The sequence below is a fragment of the Sinocyclocheilus rhinocerous genome, unplaced genomic scaffold (genome assembly GCF_001515625.1).
Source record: "Sinocyclocheilus rhinocerous isolate Xijiao unplaced genomic scaffold, SAMN03320098_v1.1 scaffold205, whole genome shotgun sequence".
NCBI classification, from domain to species: domain Eukaryota; kingdom Metazoa; phylum Chordata; class Actinopteri; order Cypriniformes; family Cyprinidae; genus Sinocyclocheilus; species Sinocyclocheilus rhinocerous.
In genome coordinates, this window is record NW_015646169.1 from 168,923 (window position 1) to 191,061 (window position 22,139).

The window sequence follows — 22,139 nt, forward strand, 5'->3', positions numbered from 1 at the left end:
CCCCTATTGTTCCCAGCCCACTCCTGCCTAATATGGAATTCGCAATGAAACCAATGATTTCCTGACACTGACGATGCGTAGCCGCGTAGGGGCGAATGTGGAAAGCTGTTTGGAGTACGAAGGAAATAAACCGGAGCCACAGACACCGTTTATGAAACGGTTTCGTCGTCGGACCAGGAAAATATAAAATAGGCTATCGGAATGCAAGTTGTAGGAGTTATCGTGAGTTTTCATGAAACTGCGGTCGATGGCGGGGGATTGTTTTGGAAGCGCGCGCTAAAGCGTGGGTCACCTACTTGACGGATTTGCCTGCGCACCGTACGACACGCCAACTTTTAACACTGGTCACACGAAGACTACCGTCTCAAAGACTGAGATTTCTTGTCGACCGAAGACTTGGCTACCTGTGGAGAATATAGTTTCTGGACTTGTCCAACTATCATGCCTACTCTCAGCTCGAAAAGTAGGCAGAATGCAGTGGAAGCGGTTGAGGATAGAGGCAGTAACAGAGATCCTCTCGATACTACGGCCAAAAAGATGTTGAAATGTGTTGTGGTCGGCGATGGAGCTGTGGGCAAAACCTGTTTGCTGATGAGTTACGCAAATGATGCTTTTCCCGAGGAATATGTACCCACTGTATTCGATCACTACGCAGGTAAGATGTTTTATATAAAGCGCTATATAAATAAATTAAGGTAAGATGGTTTTCAGCTCAAAGCATTCAACTGAAATCCCTGTTTATGAAGTGTAGTTTACAGTATGTCTACCTAATCCGCCCCCCACTACAGTCGGGTAGGGGACTGTCCCAAAAATAGCCATCTGAAAGAGGAGATATCAACTGCCAGAGCGAGTACTGATCGAGGCCCACAGACTAAAAAGTAGAAACAGGGTACGAATTATAGTTTGGGGGGTCAGAGCCCCCTAATTTAGGTTAATAATAATTATATATTGTACCTAATGAATTTTAAAAGGGTGTATTATTATCTGTATTTAAATATAGGCTATACATACACATTTCAACAATGTTTTCAATTTAAATCGCTTTGCAAACAGAAGTTGCGTTGGTCTAGGTATCCATAGCAACAATACGTTGCAGAAAGCTTTGCTTCCAAATCAATGTCAGCCATTAATCCTTTCATTATTCAACAATAATTGAAACAAAAATACTTTAATAAGTGTTTAAAACCTCTTTAAGGTCGTTGACGATTACCTTACTGTGCTAGGTACGTCAAAAGACAATTTATGTTGTGCAAGAGGTAAATAATGTAAATAGCAACAAGCTGCACATCAGCGAGAGTCGGAGCTCGCGGGTGCCGCAACCTGTTGATTGCAGGGACAGGCGGAATCTAAACGCGTTTCAATACTGTACTTTAAGCGTTATATCTTTGTAGAACCAAAGTGGTCACAAATGTATGTACAACCAAAGTGGTTTATGGTCACAAATGTGTTGCTATCCATTGTGTTTTCCCCCCCCCTCGTTCTCTCTGACTCAAACGCATTTGCAGGAAAGCATAAAGGCTTTGGTTTCTCTGCAGGGGAAAATCCCCTATGACACATGTGTGCTCCCAGAATCCCATGAGGGTCAAGTCCTATTACACAGTGACAGACAGGTCAGCTTCAACATCCTCTGAGAACAGCAGGACACTTCCCTCACAAATATAAAGAAAGAACCTTCTTGAAAGAACTTATAGGAAGAAATACAAACAAGCCCTGTGTCCATGCCTTCCATACAATATAGTAGGTGAAAAACAGTACATGAAAAAAATAGTGTATCCGAATTCATAGTATTGGAAAAAGAACAGTTGGCGAAAAGTACCTAGATGACTTACAACATCCGCCTAGATTATGAAGAGAACATCAATGGACACTTTACTATCCCATGAGGCCACAGGAGAGGATTTTTGAATGGCAGTGAAGGGACACAACGGACACTGGTAGGTCACGTGAAAGTAACAACATGGTGGATGTAGTACATCTAAATTTCATTCATACTACCCATTTTCATACTATATAAAACATTTTTTAACCATTGAAAAGTAAGTTTATAATATAGTACCTACTAGACAGTATGCCATTTCCGATGCAGCTAATATCTCTAATTATCAGTTTTCCCAAGCCATGAAAAATTCTAAGATGAAAAATTCAAAATAACACTAATGTAATTAGCGCTACAAAAGTAGATGTCAGCAGCAGTCTAAGAAATGCAATGCATAGGTCTTTTCAATTGACGTTATTAGCAGTGGAAAAGTCATAATTTTTACAGAACAGAGAGAAATGGGAGGAGAGAGTTCCTGTCATTTCATATTTACACTCTTTGCACTTTTAAGCTAAATCTCTTATTCAGCGTCTTTAGATGATTAATGATAGCACAATGACTGAGTGATTCACATTTCTGAGGCTGGATAAAAGAGCTTGTGAATTAGCAAAAATTATCAAACACATAATTTTGACAAAAAACTCAGTTTATCCCCAATCTTTATGGCTGTCATTTGTGATAGCTTTTTTATTTGCCTAAGAACCTTAAAGGGGTCATATGATGCGATTTCAATTTTTCCTTTCTCTTTGGAGTGTTACAAGCTCTTGGTGCATAAAGAAGATCTGTAAAGTTGCAAAGACTAAAGTCTCAAATCCAAAGAGATATTCTTTATAAAAGTTAAGAGTCAACCACGCCTACCTAAAACGGCTCGTTCTAACACGCCCACACATTTCTACCTCACTATGTGGGAAGATTTGCATAACACCGCCCAAATGTTCACGCAAAGAAAGAAGGCATAACTTTTATTCTCACTGTAGTATTGTTGACGCTGCAGCCATGTCGTGAAGATAAAAATTGACTGGCGCAGGAATCTCGAGCGCGATGCCCGGTGCCATGGAGATGCAACACATGCAACAGATGGTGCCTTTTGCGCGCGAACTAGTAACATGGAAACTTAAGAGTTACTGAAAATTATGTAAATGTCATCTTAAGTGAGCAAAAATTAAATTTAACAGTTAAAGTGAGTTACTATACAATACATTAACTTAAGGAATATTTTATAAAACTTGTTTATTCAACAAAATTTCACATGAATTAACATGAGGTTAAAGTGCATTTCATCACGAGAATATCGCCTTATAAAAAATAGGAACAAAATATAGGCTAGATAAATTAGGCTATTGATTATTGAATTATAAATCGGGAAATTAATGTTAGCTTGAAAAACGAATTTGTTGTTAGCTTGATGGTGAAAGAAAGAAAGAAAGAAAGAAAGAAAAAGTGAATGAATGAAAATCCAACTCGTGCCATCCTTCTCTGTGGCGCCATATTTTAGGAAATGCAGTTAGATTAGCCCCTCCTGTGCCGCTGGAGTCCCCTGTCTGAGTAGGCTGTGGATAGAGCCCCTATTGTTCCCAGCCCACTCCTGCCTAATATGGAATTCGCAATGAAACCAATGATTTCCTGACACTGACGATGCGTAGCCGCGTAGGGGCGAATGTGGAAAGCTGTTTGGAGTACGAAGGAAATAAACCGGAGCCACAGACACCGTTTATGAAACGGTTTCGTCGTCGGACCAGGAAAATATAAAATAGGCTATCGGAATGCAAGTTGTAGGAGTTATCCTGAGTTTTCATGAAACTGCGGTCGATGGCGGGGGATTGTTTTGGAAGCGCGCGCTAAAGCGTGGGTCACCTACTTGACGGATTTGCCTGCGCACCGTACGACACGCCAACTTTTAACACTGGTCACACGAAGACTACCGTCTCAAAGACTGAGATTTCTTGTCGACCGAAGACTTGGCTACCTGTGGAGAATATAGTTTCTGGACTTGTCCAACTATCATGCCTACTCTCAGCTCGAAAAGTAGGCAGAATGCAGTGGAAGCGGTTGAGGATAGAGGCAGTAACAGAGATCCTCTCGATACTACGGCCAAAAAGATGTTGAAATGTGTTGTGGTCGGCGATGGAGCTGTGGGCAAAACCTGTTTGCTGATGAGTTACGCAAATGATGCTTTTCCCGAGGAATATGTACCCACTGTATTCGATCACTACGCAGGTAAGATGTTTTATATAAAGCGCTATATAAATAAATTAAGGTAAGATGGTTTTCAGCTCAAAGCATTCAACTGAAATCCCTGTTTATGAAGTGTAGTTTACAGTATGTCTACCTAATCCGCCCCCCACTACAGTCGGGTAGGGGACTGTCCCAAAAATAGCCATCTGAAAGAGGAGATATCAACTGCCAGAGCGAGTACTGATCGAGGCCCACAGACTAAAAAGTAGAAACAGGGTACGAATTATAGTTTGGGGGGTCAGAGCCCCCTAATTTAGGTTAATAATAATTATATATTGTACCTAATGAATTTTAAAAGGGTGTATTATTATCTGTATTTAAATATAGGCTATACATACACATTTCAACAATGTTTTCAATTTAAATCGCTTTGCAAACAGAAGTTGCGTTGGTCTAGGTATCCATAGCAACAGTACGTTGCAGAAAGCTTTGCTTCCAAATCAATGTCAGCCATTAATCCTTTCATTATTCAACAATAATTGAAACAAAAATACTTTAATAAGTGTTTAAAACCTCTTTAAGGTCGTTGACGATTACCTTACTGTGCTAGGTACGTCAAAAGACAATTTATGTTGTGCAAGAGGTAAATAATGTAAATAGCAACAAGCTGCACATCAGCGAGAGTCGGAGCTCGCGGGTGCCGCAACCTGTTGATTGCAGGGACAGGCGGAATCTAAACGCGTTTCAATACTGTACTTTAAGCGTTATATCTTTGTAGAACCAAAGTGGTCACAAATGTATGTACAACCAAAGTGGTTTATGGTCACAAATGTGTTGCTATCCATTGTGTTTTCCCCCCCCCTCGTTCTCTCTGACTCAAACGCATTTGCAGGAAAGCATAAAGGCTTTGGTTTCTCTGCAGGGGAAAATCCCCTATGACACATGTGTGCTCCCAGAATCCCATGAGGGTCAAGTCCTATTACACAGTGACAGACAGGTCAGCTTCAACATCCTCTGAGAACAGCAGGACACTTCCCTCACAAATATAAAGAAAGAACCTTCTTGAAAGAACTTATAGGAAGAAATACAAACAAGCCCTGTGTCCATGCCTTCCATACAATATAGTAGGTGAAAAACAGTACATGAAAAAAATAGTGTATCCGAATTCATAGTATTGGAAAAAGAACAGTTGGCGAAAAGTACCTAGATGACTTACAACATCCGCCTAGATTATGAAGAGAACATCAATGGACACTTTACTATCCCATGAGGCCACAGGAGAGGATTTTTGAATGGCAGTGAAGGGACACAACGGACACTGGTAGGTCACGTGAAAGTAACAACATGGTGGATGTAGTACATCTAAATTTCATTCATACTACCCATTTTCATACTATATAAAACATTTTTTAACCATTGAAAAGTAAGTTTATAATATAGTACCTACTAGACAGTATGCCATTTCCGATGCAGCTAATATCTCTAATTATCAGTTTTCCCAAGCCATGAAAAATTCTAAGATGAAAAATTCAAAATAACACTAATGTAATTAGCGCTACAAAAGTAGATGTCAGCAGCAGTCTAAGAAATGCAATGCATAGGTCTTTTCAATTGACGTTATTAGCAGTGGAAAAGTCATAATTTTTACAGAACAGAGAGAAATGGGAGGAGAGAGTTCCTGTCATTTCATATTTACACTCTTTGCACTTTTAAGCTAAATCTCTTATTCAGCGTCTTTAGATGATTAATGATAGCACAATGACTGAGTGATTCACATTTCTGAGGCTGGATAAAAGAGCTTGTGAATTAGCAAAAATTATCAAACACATAATTTTGACAAAAAACTCAGTTTATCCCCAATCTTTATGGCTGTCATTTGTGATAGCTTTTTAATTTGCCTAAGAACCTTAAAGGGGTCATATGATGCGATTTCAATTTTTCCTTTCTCTTTGGAGTGTTACAAGCTCTTGGTGCTTAAAGAAGATCTGTAAAGTTGCAAAGACTAAAGTCTCAAATCCAAAGAGATATTCTTTATAAAAGTTAAGAGTCAACCACGCCTACCTAAAACGGCTCGTTCTAACACGCCCCCACATGTCTACGTCACAATGTGGGAAGATTTGCATAACGCCGCCCAAATGTTCACACAAAGAAAGAAGGCGTAACTTTTATTCTCGCTGTAGTATTGTTGTTGCCGCCGCCATCATGTCGTGAAGGCGCTGTGTGTTTCGTTGAGAAAGCGAAACTACTTTGTTTGGCCTTCCAAAAGAGGACGATATTTGCTTCGTCATGCCTGGAGCTGATCCGTGCTGGTCGCTGAGGAAATACATCAACTTCGCCCTGTGGATCGCCGGATCGGCTTTCACCGTGGACGAAGCGGAGTCCAGCCCGGGGTCGTCACATGTGGTTGCCGCAAGCCCACCAGACGCTCCTTCGTCGAATCCGCCGGCCGTGCCGTTCTCAAGCCCGCCCGCCTCCGCTCACTCTAACCCTCCCGCCGTGTGTGACACTGTGTGTTTCATTGTGAAAGCGAAACTACTTTGTTTGGCCTTCCAAAAGAGGACACGACTAGAAATCAGTGGTTAAGTTGTATTTACAACACTGTTCCAGAACACTTCAACCCAAATATTCAGATGTGTCCAGCACATTTTATGGAGGACTGTTTCCTGATCCTGGTAGAGTAGACTACAATGCCGGCTGTTCTGACTCACAGACTGTAAGTACGTTTTTTATATATAAAGAATTTGCCACTGACGATTCAAACGCGAGTTTTGAGCAGTGTAGAGTAGCACTTGTTGTTTGTCATTTCTCCGATCACAAATGCAGACATGGTTTTATGTTTACGCGGCGCGATGCAACGCAACGCGTAAAAAGACAGTATAAGTCATTATAATCAGTAATTATGTCCCCACTGGATGCAACGAATGCCTCATTTATAATGGGTTTTACACCAAACATTATTACACCAATCATTACACCAAATACACCAAATAATGTTCTTTTTAGCAACATCATATGACCCCTTTAAAGTAGGTATTGTCAAAGGATTTTCTATTGCACATTTCGTTCTAATGTGCCACATGATCAAATAAGGCATGTTTACCTGGGCTGTGCCAAAAAAGAAGAACTCTTTTCATTTTTTATAAGATTTTAATAGTGTCCTGCGTTGTAATTTCCTCCAGCTGGCCAGTGCAGGCTCAGGACAAAAGCACAGACTGAACTCATTCAAAGAGTGAGTAAAACTTTTAAACTCTTGGGAGTTGAATGAGATGGAAAGATCTTCAGGGAGTGTGATTCTCAGTCAACTCTTGCAGTTGAATTAAGCTGATGAGTGAGGCCATCCAGAGGACACTAAATCAGCGGTGGCGAACTCCGGTCCTGGAGAGCCGCAGCCCTGCAGAGTTCAGCTCCAACCCTAATTAAAACTCACCTGCCTGTAGCTTTCTAGTAACCCTTCAGACCTTGATTAGCTTGTTCAGGTGTGTTTGATTAGGGTTGAAGCAAAACTCTGCAGGGCTGCGGCTCTCTAGGACTGACATTCGCCACCCCTGCACTAAATGGATGTCAGGTTTGCCAGAACAAAAGTTTGAATGCAGGCACTTTTTCCTAATGAAAAAAATAAGCAATAAAAAGCCTGACTGAGCAGATTTTAACCTTATGGTTTTTAACCCCTTAACTGTCACCATCACACTGGAGGGACTCTTTTTTCATTGTCTTTTTCCCCATCACATATTTTAGTAATCATCATAAATTATTTATCATTCAAAAGCCTACAAACTCAAAATTCATCCTGTGAAACCCATTTTGAATTTGGACATTGCGTTACTATGGAAATCTTTTAGCGGTCTCCTCCCCCTTAGTGGGCGGTGTCAAGTGTCATATTACAAAATGTATTAGGGTATTTTACAATCTAAACTTTTCATAATCTTGACAAAATACATATCATTGGAAAGGTGGTTCTTTTTTGATAGAAGTAATACTGAGAGAGAAATGTATACATATGTGATAGAAAAATGCATCAAAAAAATTCAATGGAGTTTGGATGTCACCTGGTGGCTATAACAAAATTTCAGAGGAACCTCATTTTTTTTACATCAACTTCAAATTTGGAACATAACTTATTTAGACATGTGACTTTAATTTATTAGCAATTTTAGATTTATTTTATATAAAATACAAAAAAAAGTACAGTACATTTTCTTTACACTACATTTAAACTTCTATAACTTTTTTACAAAATGATTTCACTTCTGCAATTATCTGCTGATTGTCTTCTTTAAAGGTGTGATGATGTTATTTTTAATGTTTAAATACTTTCTCATGCCAAGACACAAGAGAAAGTATTTTGAAAGTTTGCCACAAGACTTTTGAGAATCCTAACCAGTCCAACCACTAGAAGAGAGTGAGAGTGTTTGGGAAACCTGTTTAAATTTTTACAAATAATTTTGGTGACATTAGTGGTGCATAAACGACACACTTCACCTTTAAGGAAATGAAACAGTGGTCATAAAGAATAGCGGACATATAAAGGCGTTTTTATTTGGTTCCTTTATAGTGTGCTGGCAAACAGTTATGAATTTAAATTTAAGTCATGGTTTGTAAAAATTAAAAGTGCTTAAGCACCATTTAGAGGTGGCCATAATTTACAGTACATGTTATGAAAGTATAGACAGAGAAGTACAGAATGAAAGATTGAGAGAGAAAAGAGACAATATTCTTCCAGGGCCATTCAATTACTTACTTTCATATTAGGCCCCTGGAGAGAGGCCTTGACAAAGCATCATAATAAAGTAGCGAATTGTCACACAGTGGCTTAATGTGTAGGATAGAGAGCACAGAGCTCCCATTGTAGGCCACTGAAAGCTTTACTGTGTTGCTATGCTAGAATTGGTCTTAAATGAAAAACTATGAATTTATTCATTCATGCCTCAGCAGTAATGGAACAGTTTGCAATATAGAAAGCACTGGGAATACAATAATCAAATTATCAGTGAAAATATAATTAATAAATAAGCAGCTTTTTTTCAAAATATATAGTTAAATGGTGAACTGAGCAATGCAAGCAGCAGCTATTTGGAGATATATTTATATTGTTTAATAGAATATATCAGTATTTTGAATATGTTTTTGTTTTAATATACACTATCGTTCAAAAGATTTTTGAAATTTTTTTTTATTGGAAGAAGTCTCTTCCAAAGCCACCAAGGCTCCATTTGTTGTTTGCTTTGAGTGTTTTCTATTTTAATATATTTTAAAGTGTAATTTGCTCCTGTGATGGTAAAGTTGAATTTTCAGCAGTCATTACTCCAGTCTTCAATGTCACATGATCCTTTAGAAATCATTCTAATACTGCTGAATATGCTGATATGGTTGTGCTGCTTAATATTTTTGTGGAACCATTCATTTCAGGATTCTTTGAAGAAAAGAAGGTTCAAAAGAACAGAATTAATTTGATTTTAAATAGATTTTATTATTAATATCATTATTATTATTTTAACAATGTAAAGTACTTTACAGTCATTTTTGATTAATTTTGTGCATCTATGCTGACCCAAAAACTTTTACATTAAAAAAGGTAATATATTTTCATATAATTTAACTTTTCCAACTATATGTCATTTAAACAACCTAGTATTTTTATTAATTGTAAAACATACAGACTAATTTACAAGACATAACTCAAGACATGTAAATAAGGCCAAATATAATATGAGTGATTGAACTAAAATTATGTTCTTTTCACCAGAACCATTGTGATTGCAATCTGCGAGAGCTAGAGCTCAACCCAACAGTATGTGGGACTATGGTTTCCGTCCATAAATCCGACGGGAGCAGAATTCCCTTATCCAAAACAAACCGATGACATTCCCGGCCCATGACACAGTGCCTGTTAATGTGTTTGAGATGAGTCATCGTCTAGTGTAGCTCCCACTAGACTCTTAACAAAATCAACTAATCCACCAGTTATATTGCATTGTGGATATTGCCACGTGGTCAATATTAAAATACCTACAGTTGGAAAGCTATAGTTCTTTTTTATCAGGGACAGGCTAGTGAAGTAGCACTTTTAAACTAACTATTTGTGCTGCAACACTCCATTCACCACAGCTGGTGTTGTATCGGCACAGATCGCTAATTTAACACCTTGTTTTTTCATTATCGTTCCACTACATTTTCCATTTGATTTTATCTCTTCTTGGACTGGCAAATCTGTAAACCACAGGGTTTTGACCTTTACCTCACCATGAGCAAGAATATTCTGAACTATACAAAATAAATAGCCCATCAGTTAGATTGTGTTTATTAACACTGACATCCATAATACCGTATTGGCCCGAATATAAGACGACCCTGATTATAAGACGACCCCCCTTTTTCCAGATGTACCTTTTGGAAAAAGGCTTTTTAAAAAACAAATCTTGTTTTTTCTCAGTAAAACACATTTTGTCTTCAATTATTCTCATATTGCATATTTTTCCTATTTTAATTTTTGTTTTGAAAGTATGGTAAAAAATGGAAAAATGTATCAACAATCACATTTAAAAAATATACACTTTTTGATATACCATAAAAAAAAAAAAAAACAGGTAGCCCATCTGAATTAGGACATTTAGGCTATCCATCTAATAGTAGCCTACCAAAATCTTATTAACAGTAGAAGTTAAATCTTACTGTAGTCTTCAAATCTGGGTACTGTCTTACGTTTTAAAATCACAAAGGGAGTTTGGTCCCATCAGGCTAACGTGACAGTCACGACTCATGCAGCTGTAAGGTTTTCTTTTTCTTTTGTTTTTACTCGCGATCTTTACAACACGCATTACATTACGTATTTCATGGCACACTCGTTTTATGCGTATTTGGCGACACCTATTGTTGTATTGTTGTGTATTATTGACATGTCAAAGTCTAGACCCTGAATATAAGACAACCGCGTTTTTTCAGATGTATTTCCAAGAAAAAAACATCGTCTTATATTCGGGACAATGCGGTAGTTATATAGTTACTATAATACTAATAAAGGAAACCAGAAACACCCATGTTTTAAATGGCTTTGTAATCTTCAACATTTATAGTCCATCTTGACAAACTTTACTTTTCTAATTAAAAACATTTCAAATAATTTTAATTTTACTTCCTTATATTCAGATCTAAAAAAGGCCAGTGTGGTACACAACAGCATTCAGACAAATCTGACAGTCGTTGTCCTCAAAAATTAAGTTTGTATGCAACAAACATTTCCAAAAATAAAAAAATAAATACATTCTATTTGGTGGCATTGGCCCATTTACTGACATAAAACAGTTTGCGATTGCACTCTGAATGGTACACAATGCACTGATTACCAGATTCCAGTACCAGATCAAAGATGCCAATGCATTTATTGCTAAAATACAATTTTATGGGAATGGATGGTGGACAACAGTCCAACATGGAAGAATGGGTGTCAATTGTGAGTGAGCAGTGAAAGCATCTACAGTAAATGGTTATCACTTGAGACCTAATGCACTGGTGCTGGAATGGAAAGTGTCTAAATTAAATTTGCAGTCTCTTGCTATTACCATGTGAGTATCTATACAATTCGCTGTACTGTTCTTATAGGCTAAAGCTCACTGAATATAGATATAGTGGCCGACTCAATGTCACAGGCCAGTATGCGAAAGAGAAAAGAGGACTGAAGAATGTTGAGGCCTGGAGGGGTGTGTGGGCTTCTGACGCCCCAAATAACGTTCCACAACAGTGGGTCTGGCTTGAGTGAGACTGTAACACAACATTGATTTCTCTCCAGGCCACAGAATGGGGGCTGGGGTTTGCAGAAAGCTCGAGCCTCATGGGGAAAAGCAGCTGACCGGAGAGAACAGCTGAGAGCCTGATTCACAGCCACCAAACCTTCTCCATCCCTACAGACATGAATTTCTCTACTTCTCTCAAACTTTCACCTCACATCACCCCAGCCTTGTTTTGTATTAGTGGTTTTGTATTTATAGGCAAAGAAAGAGTCAGAGAATCAGTAAATGAGGAAAAGATTAGTCTCCTTATTTAGCCCAGCCCCAAGAAGGGAAAAGAATTGTGCTGGTAAAAGAACCTGTCAAGAACAGCTGATACACAGCGACAGACTCAAGGCCACTGTTTCTGGTCCATCTTCATAGTCTACAGGGAAAGAACTTCTAAGCACATCTAATCAAATCACCGCTTGGCTGGTTTTCTACAGCTGCAATGCCTCACTCCTTTCTTTCAGAAAGACACCACTGGCGGCTACTCAGTGACCCCCTGTACCTCCACGAGGCTAAGCTAGGGGCATTAGAGCTAGTGCTACTTTGTATTTGTCTCTTTGTCCCCAGTGTTGAGCACATGATTGTTAAAATTAGCATTGAGATTAGCAATCACTTAAAGCGGTGTAAGATATGACTGAAAATTTCATTTGAATTTTAAAAGGGCCGCATAGACCCTTTTTGTAATCATAATTTATGAAACAAACATTATGCATTGTCAAGTGAAACAGTTAAGCTGGCGTAAGAACTGTTTTAGGGTTTTTAGTGTCTTTTAGCTTTTTATATTTATGACTGACTAGAACTATTGAAATTATGCATTCAGTATATCAAGTGTTTATGTTTATGTTTATTTGACAAAAAAGTAGTGAATGCACTCTATTCGTCAAGGATAACACAATAAAGTTTAAAACAAAATGTATTTCCATTGTGGTCCTTGATGTAAAGCACAAACTTCAGTCCCGGTAACAGGTACACTGGCACTGCATTATAAATACAAAAATTACAATAAAATTCCACATTTACAAAAATGTACAGTCGCAAATAACAACGTACGTAATACAAATTAATCAACAAAACAACCTACTTAAGAACCAACTTTTAGCTTTTTTAAGTGGTTTAAAAAAATGTTCCCTGTTTGGAGAACAATCAAAAAAAAAAGGAAGGAAAAGTAAAAAATATTTAAAAAGTAAAAAGTGCACCATAAAATTATAAAAGTGGTCCATATGACTTGTGGTACATTCTTAGTGTTTTGAAATCATATGATGGTGATAGTGAGAATCAAAAAATTTATTTTATATTCCATGACAATCTTCCCCTCAAGTGAGCTGTTAAACACTGGAACTGGATCATCGAAATCAGTGAGTTGACTCAAGAACTGGATCGTACACTTCAGATGGGATATACCAAGATTGTTCACTTGTATAACTATGAGTGGAGTACTGTACTCGCAATATGGTGGAATACTTGCCAATTGGTAAAGTCATCGCGTCGCTACAGCTGTTGTTACAACCTCTGGTTTCCATGGAATAAGTCAGTGTGCTGAGATGCGAGCTTGCATGAGCATTGGCTGAACCAACCTGAAATATATACTTTTTAAATGCTGTTTGATAATAATCTATATTAATGGGATAGTTCATGTCAGATTTTGTTGCTTATTTGAAATGTTATTTAAATGTGAGTTTAGCGACCAGTTTTTGGAATTTCTCCATTCAAGCAGATAAGAGTTGGTCTTGAATGCCCAAAATAGCTGCCAGAGGCATTGCAAATATGGCCACAGAGTGAACTGACTTTCCTTGATATGGGATTTGGAAAAACCAGAATGGTTTTGTAAATTGAATCAACTGATTTGAATTTGTTCATGAACTGGACATCAATATTCACACAAAGCTACAATATGACTTCAGTGGACTTGGAATATATAGCACACAAGTTGTATGGACCATTTTAGAGCCCCTTTATGGTGCTTTTTGTTATTTTTTATGTTTGAAAGCAGCAGGATAAAAGATTAACTCTATTTATTTTTAGAGTCAGTGGTGTTCATCTATACTCAAAATTTGCATTGCCATATTTTTATTGCCATAATAATGGAGTGTTTTATCTGAATCATTTGTGGTGGGTTTCTTCTGAACATTTTGCTGGGCTTGTTTTCAGGGGAAGTTGGAGTGGTTGTCCATCTTCTCCTTTTCCAGAAGCTTCTTGACTCATTAAGGGTGCCAGATCTACAGTTTGCAGGAAGTGCTTTGGTTCTGACAGGAAGGTTATTGGTCATTTTGGAAGCATCCATGGGTATCTGGCTCAGTACAGTTGATGGGTTATGAAATATTCTGTAATTTTTTTGTGGTCCCAGGCATCAGTATTCCAGGCAGTGGTGTAGTGGTGCCTGGAGAAGTGGGTATACTCTTAATTTATGTCCCCATTGTTTTAAGCGGCCCAGCAAAGGATGAATGGCCTGTGTTATAAACAGTGACGTAAGACTAGTCTTGCATATTTCGTTCACCCCAAGATTTTGGCTAATGCAGGACACTACTGAATGATGCGCATCAGAGGGGATTTAGAAGTGGGTATACGCAAAGCCGACTGATAAAGAAGTGGGTATACGCTGTATACCTGCGTATACCCTCCACTACACCACTGATTCCAGGCCATCACGGGGTTGAGAAGATTGAATTTAATTCAGTGTGTCTCAGAAGGTGCTTGAGGCCTGAAGAATCTGGTGAGGGCCACCTTTCACGTCACAGCCTCTTTCTTCTCTCACGCTCACATTCCTTTAATCAGCCTTATCAAACCACTTTCAGAGCACTGAGTTTGGGAAGAGTGTGGACACAGCGGACTAGAATCTGCGGTTTGTTTGAGACCTCAGTGAAATGTTGAGTCCAGCTGTTCTCCTGGTCTCAGCAGTGGTCTTTTATTGTGTGTTGTTTGATGACAAAAGATTGACTTGTCTGGGTTTTTTTCCTTTTAGTTGTGTCAACACAGCCGTTCTCTCCCCCTCATCATCCACAACACAGAATAAAATATGTATGTAAGCACACACACCGCTCTTCCCTCCCTGTTTTCCAAAACTGGCCACCCCTTGCTGTTGACAGCTGTCCTGTTCCAAATCAACCTCCGTTATCACCCACAACCAAACAGCAGGTCCAGAGTTCTGGAAGTGCATCAGAGAGATGTGATACAGCAGGAGCAGAAACACTGCTGGACAAACACACATTTTACAGGCATATTCTGCACTGTTTTATGCTGTTTGATATGCATAATAAATGTAACTTTTTTGTTGTTGTTTTCTTTTTTACAGTGAATGTAACAGTATCTGGGAGGCAGCACTTACTGGGATTGTACGATACTGCTGGACAAGTGAGTTAACGCTTCTGAAGTCTATATAGTCACAATGTATCAGAAGCAGATCTTTTCTTCCATATTAATGTATATCCAAGTGAAACGGATTTCTGAAAAAAACATAGGGCAGGACTTGGTTCTATCCGTCATTTGTTGATTGGATGAAGGCAGATTTAAATGAGAGCTTGCAGTATATTGTAAGAAAGGAGCGGGGTTTCAGTAGACAAAATGATTGGAGAAGTTTGACATACATCACCAGATCAGTCTGTCGTTTTACCCAGATGATCGAGTCATGACACAAAAATCAAGTTTTTCACTAGGTTAATTTAAACTTTCCCCGTCTAAAGGCAGTCTAATTTCATCAATATAGAAATGGCACCGAGATTTACATTGAAACTGTAATAAAAACATTACTAAATGGCGTTGTGGCCATGCATCAGATCACTCTGAATGCAAACTCCTTTTGCATCACAGTCACATTCAATGGCATAATTTACAGCCTGTTTTGAATAATGTTGTAAATAAAGCTGCAAGCACTGACTTGAAATTACAAGAAACCACAGGTTGGGAAGTTTTTGTCACTGTCAGCCCACCATAATGACTTTGATTTTGGCTTATTGCAGTGATTCTTCAAAAGGAAACTCACATAGTCATATACAGCCTGATGCGTCTGAACCAAAGCCCAGCTATTTACTTTTCTTGTGTGTCTAAACTGGCATCACAGAATCAGCCATCCCTGTAATACCCATCTTATGGGACCCCAGTTGTTAGAGTTTTAATCCTAGAATATTAAAACTCTGTATCATTCAATATATATTGCAACAGATTACAATGTCTAAACATAAAAAACAGACATAAAGAACTTGATATGAGAAGTCGGTAACTTTCTATCCAGTGCTTGTGTGACCTATCCAAATTAGCTTTAGCATCTGTGTTAGCATTATGGATAAGAATTTGTGTTATCTATTTATATTTTACTTTTAAAAGTTCTATATACAGTGTCAGGTGGTGATATTGTAGTATTCTTTATATGAAATTATAGTATTTATCAATATTTTATTTATTTTTTAGTACTTTTAGTAATTTCGTTATATGTGCTTTTGTGATTTTTAGTTTTTGTATTTTTAAATATTTCTGTTTGAGTTTTAACTTATTTTCGTTTCAGTTATTTAGTACTTAAATGAAAATCTGAAATGTTGCCTTGGCAACAAACTGAAATAAGTTTTTCCATCTAATATTTATAAGTTTATTATTTCTGCTTTATTTTTAATTACGACTTAACAGTTTTAGTTAGCAATAACAATTACACTGGCTTCAGAATTATTCACAATTTTTTAACAATTTTAAAATAAAAATGACATTATCCCAAATCTAAAAAATAAAAATAAAAAGGCCTTTTGACATTTGTGTTGTTACTAAACTTCAATTGTTTTCATGATTGATCATTACTATCATTTCCACTCGTCTGTTTAACAATTTCAGCATCAGTTTTATTGGCTTGGTAAGATTGCTTTTATAAGTTATTCTCTTTTTTCCATGACGAATATTCTCTTATAAGGACTTTGGCAGTTGCTGACATTGCACAGGGGGATGGCATTCATTACCTAACAGGATGTAGTTTCCAACAGTGCATACATTTAAATAAATGAGAGAATAAACAATTCTTTTGTAAGCGAAAACATGCAATACAAGGAAAATAGCATTATATGCATATTTTATAATAGATGTCTCAGATACTGTACCAGACTGGTAAAAAGTGCTATAGAGTACTGATTTGCATAACAGTATAATTATTTACCAACATTACCAATGAGGGCCACTTTTTTTTTACTTTGTTTCAAGGACCGTTTTTGCTTGAAGTAATAAAGAAAGCTAAAGTGTGAGTATGACTGTTCAGCTTGATATAATTATGTAAATGTTTCTTAGGATATATAGCTGTAGCAAGCACAGTATGAGCTGTAATGACGAATATTTGCTGTGTTTCAGAATTGAAAAGACTGACTAATATAGTGCGCCACACATTGCCTTATAAATTAAAGTTATATAATTCTGTACATCTGCTCCCGCAAGCAGTTCACTGATACAGAGGAGCATCTGTGTGATGTCTGGCCCTTCTCTTCTATTGATCACTTACTAGGAGATCAATGGCTTTTAAGAAGAACTAACTTTTACAAGATGCTGGCGCTGGTGCCGAGCTGTCATTCGGCACTGATATTTTAAAGGCCTAATTATTTATGTTCATTTGCATTTCATAATAAGTGACAGAATAAAGTCATGGATAATAATGATGCTCTACAAGTTAAATTTTACCAGAACATTATATTTATTGACTCAGACATCCACATTTTTTACTGTTTCACTGTTGTTTTGTCCAGTGATCCCCAACCAGGGGTACCTGCAAATCAGGTTCTCCTTAAACAGAGGATTTTAAAATGTTTTTAAAAGTCTCTTATGCTCACCAAGGCTGCATTTATTCATACATTTATATAATTATGTAAATTGAGCGCAACTGATGGGGTTGTGGGGTATGTTAGACAAAAAAGCTTTAATTGAAGCTTTAACCTTTAAATGAATCATCTGCCCTCTTTCACTTATATTTTGTTTTTCAAAAAGATATTTTGCATCATATTTCAGCTGTAAGAGAAATGAACCGAGTCTAAAGCAGATCTTACTTTACTCGTCATATAGGAGGATTACAACCAGCTGCGGCCCCTCTCCTACCCCAACACAGACGTCTTTCTCATCTGCTTCTCTGTTGTGAATCCAGCTTCCTATCACAATGTGCAGGAGGAATGGGTACCTGAGCTCAAATCCTGCATGCCTCACGTGCCCTATATCCTCATTGGAACACAGGTGCAAGAGTTTCTAATTCAGACAGTGATGTGATTTAATAATAATAATAACTTTTATTAGTTTTTTGGTTGTTTGTATTTTATTATCAGATAAAACATTAATAAAAATAAATAATTTATTATTATTATTATTATTGTTGCTGTATTTTTATTATCAGATAAAACATTAATATTATTAATAATAGTAATAATAATAATAATAATAGTTATTGTTTATTTTCTATTATCAGATCAAACATTGAGATTAGTCATCAAAACAAAGTCAAAATATGAATATTTATGGAAAATAAAATACATTAAATGAAATGTTTAACTATTTATTTATTTATTTTCCTTCAGATTGACTTGCGAGATGACCCAAAGACACTAGCACGTCTGCTCCAGATGAAGGAGAAGCCATTGACCTATGAGCAAGGCCTCAAACTAGCCAGAGAGGTGATGAATGTTCATACGTTTGGTGGTTTTGTCATTTGTTTACAGGTTTCAAAAAATAGAAAGCATGATTCATAAACTATCATCACTGTGCTACAAAGCACTGAAAGGATTCATTAAAATTTGGTCTCATCCTCATGCTGTTCAGAAAAAACACAAAATAAAGCTCAACGGAGTGTTTGAGCTTCTGAGAGTGAATGGTGACCATGACTTTCAAGCATGATTTTCAATGAAAAATTATTAGTGAATAAAAAGTTCACTAAATAAAAAAAAAAAGTACTGTCCCTTTAACCCAAAGCTGAGTGTTTTGTTTCAAAATTGTATATTGTTGTCCACAGATTGGAGCCCAGTGCTATCTAGAGTGTTCGGCACTGACTCAGAAGGGACTAAAGACAGTATTTGAGGAGGCCATCCTGACTATCTTCAGCCCAAAGAAACAAAAACGGGGCTGCGCAGCCTGCAGGTGCTGTTGTGCTATCGTGTGAGGAAAATACATCTCCAACTGTGAACGCCCACTCTCCTCCAAAGCTTTGGGCAGAGTAACAGACCCTAAACTGCCTCCAGTCTGCTGTACATCCTTCCTTTCTCCATCCGCCTGTTGTCCCTCAGGACAATGAGCGGTCTTGCCCTCGGTTTGTGTGTCTCAAGGAGAGCTACACTGTCCAAAACAAGTGCCTTAATTTCTCCCCACGTTGCCTTACAGTATTCGCTTCTCAAGCCAAAGAAGTCTCAGATGGGACTGCGGTTACTTGAACCAATGTGGCACGACGTCGACAATCGCCAATCAAACATTTCAGATTCAGCTCTGGGCCATTGGATTTTTTTAAAACCACTATATTATAGGGTTTCTCAAGGCTTATGAAAAAAAGGAAAATCCATTCCTCCGTACAAGCTGGCTTTCTCTCAGTCACCTCAAATCAATATTGCGCTCTTTCTGGAGTCAGCAGTTCGAGCTAGTAGTTAATAAGGGAAATTCTCTGGAGGACGGCCAACTCATAAATAGATGTAGAACATACAAAAAGAGAGAGACGAGATTAAGAAATGCATCTTTACCACAAATCCTTAGGTCATTCAAAATGAGCAACTTCAAATAACACTGATAAACTGCTACAGAACTACACATCCAAAGATACATTAAATAATGTATTATTCATTAAAAAGATTGACAGTCAAGCACACTATACTTATATATTCGTGACAACATTAGCCCATGAATCATTCATATTTCCTTGTGTTTTCAAAACTGAGATGCCCTGAAGTGTACTTAGTCACATTTTTGTAAGCCATCAGACCTTTATCTCTATACACAGTGTAGGTGTAGAACAATGATGCCATATAATGGTGTTGTAATAGTTATATTTTTCATACGCATTTACATGTAGATTTTTGAAAGGGCCTGTATTTTGTCTTCTCAAATGACAATTTAAAAAATGCTCAAATTTTCCTCTAATAAAAATGAGCCGATGGAAGACTAAAAGTATGGAGAACTGTACTTGCCACTTAAAATAAAATGAAGAAATCAATCACCAATGTATTCAAAAATTAAAATCGATCGATAGATAAATCTTTATAGATAAATAAATAAATCATGTTTAAATTACAAAATATTTTAAACAGTTTATTTCATTGTTAAAAATGTAGTTAAATGTAACAAATTAAATATTAATAAATCATTTTAAATGCAATATTTAAACTGTATTTTCATGAAGCACCGCTTTTCTTAATCCATTTGCCAGCTGCAATTTTAAAATGCAATTTAAAACAGTTACAGAGCAACCTGGAAGTTAGCATTACTTTAGTTTCAGCCTCAGACATCACGTCCATGGAACGTTGGCTGAATGTCTGATGAATAAGGCACACAAAATGGGAAACACTTTGGGAGTTTTTTAAGTCGTCATGTGATTAGTTTAATTCTACAAGATTTCTGGGAGACGTGTGTGTCGCGTTCTTTATGGTGCACCTGGAAACAAAACCGTCGTGACGCCAAACCTCCTCATGGAAATTTACAGCTGTGACATTTTCCCTGAAAGTTTGAGTTAGAGTCGTTTCCAAAAGCGTGATTTTAAACACACTGAGGCTGTAAAAGCAGACTAGTGAGTAGACATGTTTTCCTGTTTGGCGTGATGGTGTTTAATGTCCCCGAAAACCTCTGTAGTCTCATTTAGCCACTTGTTAGCAACTGCCTTTTTCAAGACAAGTAAAAGCTTTAAAAATGTCACAAGGGGTATTACTGGTGTATTTTATGTCGTAGAATAAAACAGGAAAATATCTTGAGCTTGTGTTCATAACAGACCTTATTGTAGACATTTAAACAAAAACCCAGCAACATTTGCCTACAAAAATACATCTCTGCAGCACTGTATTGTTGTATGATTTTAGTTTCATTTTAAACATGAATTAAATGTCAAAGGTCTACTTTTTTAAAGTAAAAAGTGATTTCCCTTTATATTGGCATTTTAATTTATATATCTTTTATCATTATTGTTTTTGTGGCACTCATATTCCTCCACATGATCCAATACTGTGAAAAAAAAAAAAATCACTATCACCCTATCACTCTCTATTTCAGCTGAAGTACTCATGTGTTTACTGAGGACCAGGCTTATACATTGTCTAACTGCTCTATTCTGAAGCCACCCCCTTGTTTTCCCCTTTGAAGATCAGCTCAAACACAAATGGCTTTGTTCTTCAGACTTGTTTTTTTCCTCAGGCATGTAGTGTGGTCATGCTGTAAACTGCACCGCTGATCATGGCGCAGTTAAATATGTGGCCTTTTCAAAACAACAATGGTTCCCTACTGTGTTTTTTGTACAAGTGTCAATTAATATGGACAATATTATGTGTAGCCCTTGCATTTTTGATTTGGACATGTGTTGAAAAATGTGTAGGTTAACCATCTGCCAAAGCAACTGAAAACTTGCAGTTCAAGCATTCATATTCACTTACCAAAAGCTGTCCTGTGAGTACTTGTAGTTCTCAGACGACCATGTTATTGGACACCAGAACTGGTACTGATTACTTCTGATTGCTCTTCACATCAGTCGTTCCTTAGTTTGACCTCAGGGACTTCTTTCCGGAGCCCGCAAGGTGCTAGCGACCATCCTCGGGCTGAGGAATCAAGCCTGCTCCACAGAGAGGAAGAATGAGCCGCCATTCACTTGCTTTAATGTAGCATAGAGTTTGATTCTTCACTCAGTTTAAGTGCACTTACGGCACTGTGCCTTGCATTGTCCTATGCAATTGTTTATATACTGTAATGCTAATAAGAAGACCAGTTTTCAGTCACTGGTTGAAAGAGCTATAACTTGAACTCAGTCTTGAACTCAATTGTAAACTTATATTTAACATTTTTAATGTTTTTTTTCCCCTTTGAATTTCATGTATTGATTTATATGCTTAAGAATCATGACAGTTTTCTTTGCCAAAACTAAAAATGTGTTGTAAATATACAGCGTGATTAAAGCTTGATAAAACTTTAGAATTGTCTTTGAAATATTCATTCGTAGTGCTCACAAGTTTGTCCAATTTTGAAATGAACGTCAGTGGAGGAGAAGCTTCTTTTGTAAAGCAACATCCTATAGGCTAATATTCAACATGTTTTCCATTAAATAGCCTATTCGTTTTGGATTCACCTAGTTTTACAATTACGTCAAGCTGTTTATTCATTTGTCCACCACTGAATGAAAAATCAAGCTGAATTCTTTTTTTGTTTTAAATGAAAAAACGAAAAAGGAGCCGTTTTCTCATTTTTCATCTTTCAATATT

The 22,139-nt window shown here is 37.2% G+C and overlaps 1 protein-coding gene across 2 annotated transcripts; it reads left to right on the top strand.

Moving 5' to 3' along the window:
- Nucleotides 1-52: 52 nt before the first annotated feature.
- Nucleotides 53-19,922, top strand: LOC107707080 (rho-related GTP-binding protein RhoJ-like). 2 transcript variants are annotated; one of them, XM_016510961.1, is made up of 5 exons: nt 53-655; nt 15,050-15,108; nt 17,779-17,943; nt 18,282-18,377; nt 18,713-19,922. In XM_016510961.1, the coding sequence occupies exons 1-5, from the start codon at nt 442-444 to the stop codon at nt 18,857-18,859; spliced, it is 681 nt and encodes a 226-aa protein (XP_016366447.1). In that variant the 5' UTR covers nt 53-441; the 3' UTR covers nt 18,860-19,922. The 2 variants fall into 2 exon arrangements, with proteins under 2 accessions (XP_016366447.1, XP_016366446.1); XM_016510960.1 differs by lacking the exon at nt 53-655 and adding an exon at nt 3,431-4,033.
- Nucleotides 19,923-22,139: the final 2,217 nt, after the last annotated feature.

Coding starts and splice junctions, on each gene's coding strand:
- LOC107707080 (XM_016510961.1), top strand. CDS start 442: ATGCCTACTCTCAGCTCGAAAAGTAGGCAGAATGCAGTGGAAGCGGTT. Junction 15,109..17,778: donor TGTACGATACTGCTGGACAA/GTGAGTTAACGC, acceptor CTCGTCATATAG/GAGGATTACAACCAGCTGCG. Junction 17,944..18,281: donor ATATCCTCATTGGAACACAG/GTGCAAGAGTTT, acceptor ATTTTCCTTCAG/ATTGACTTGCGAGATGACCC.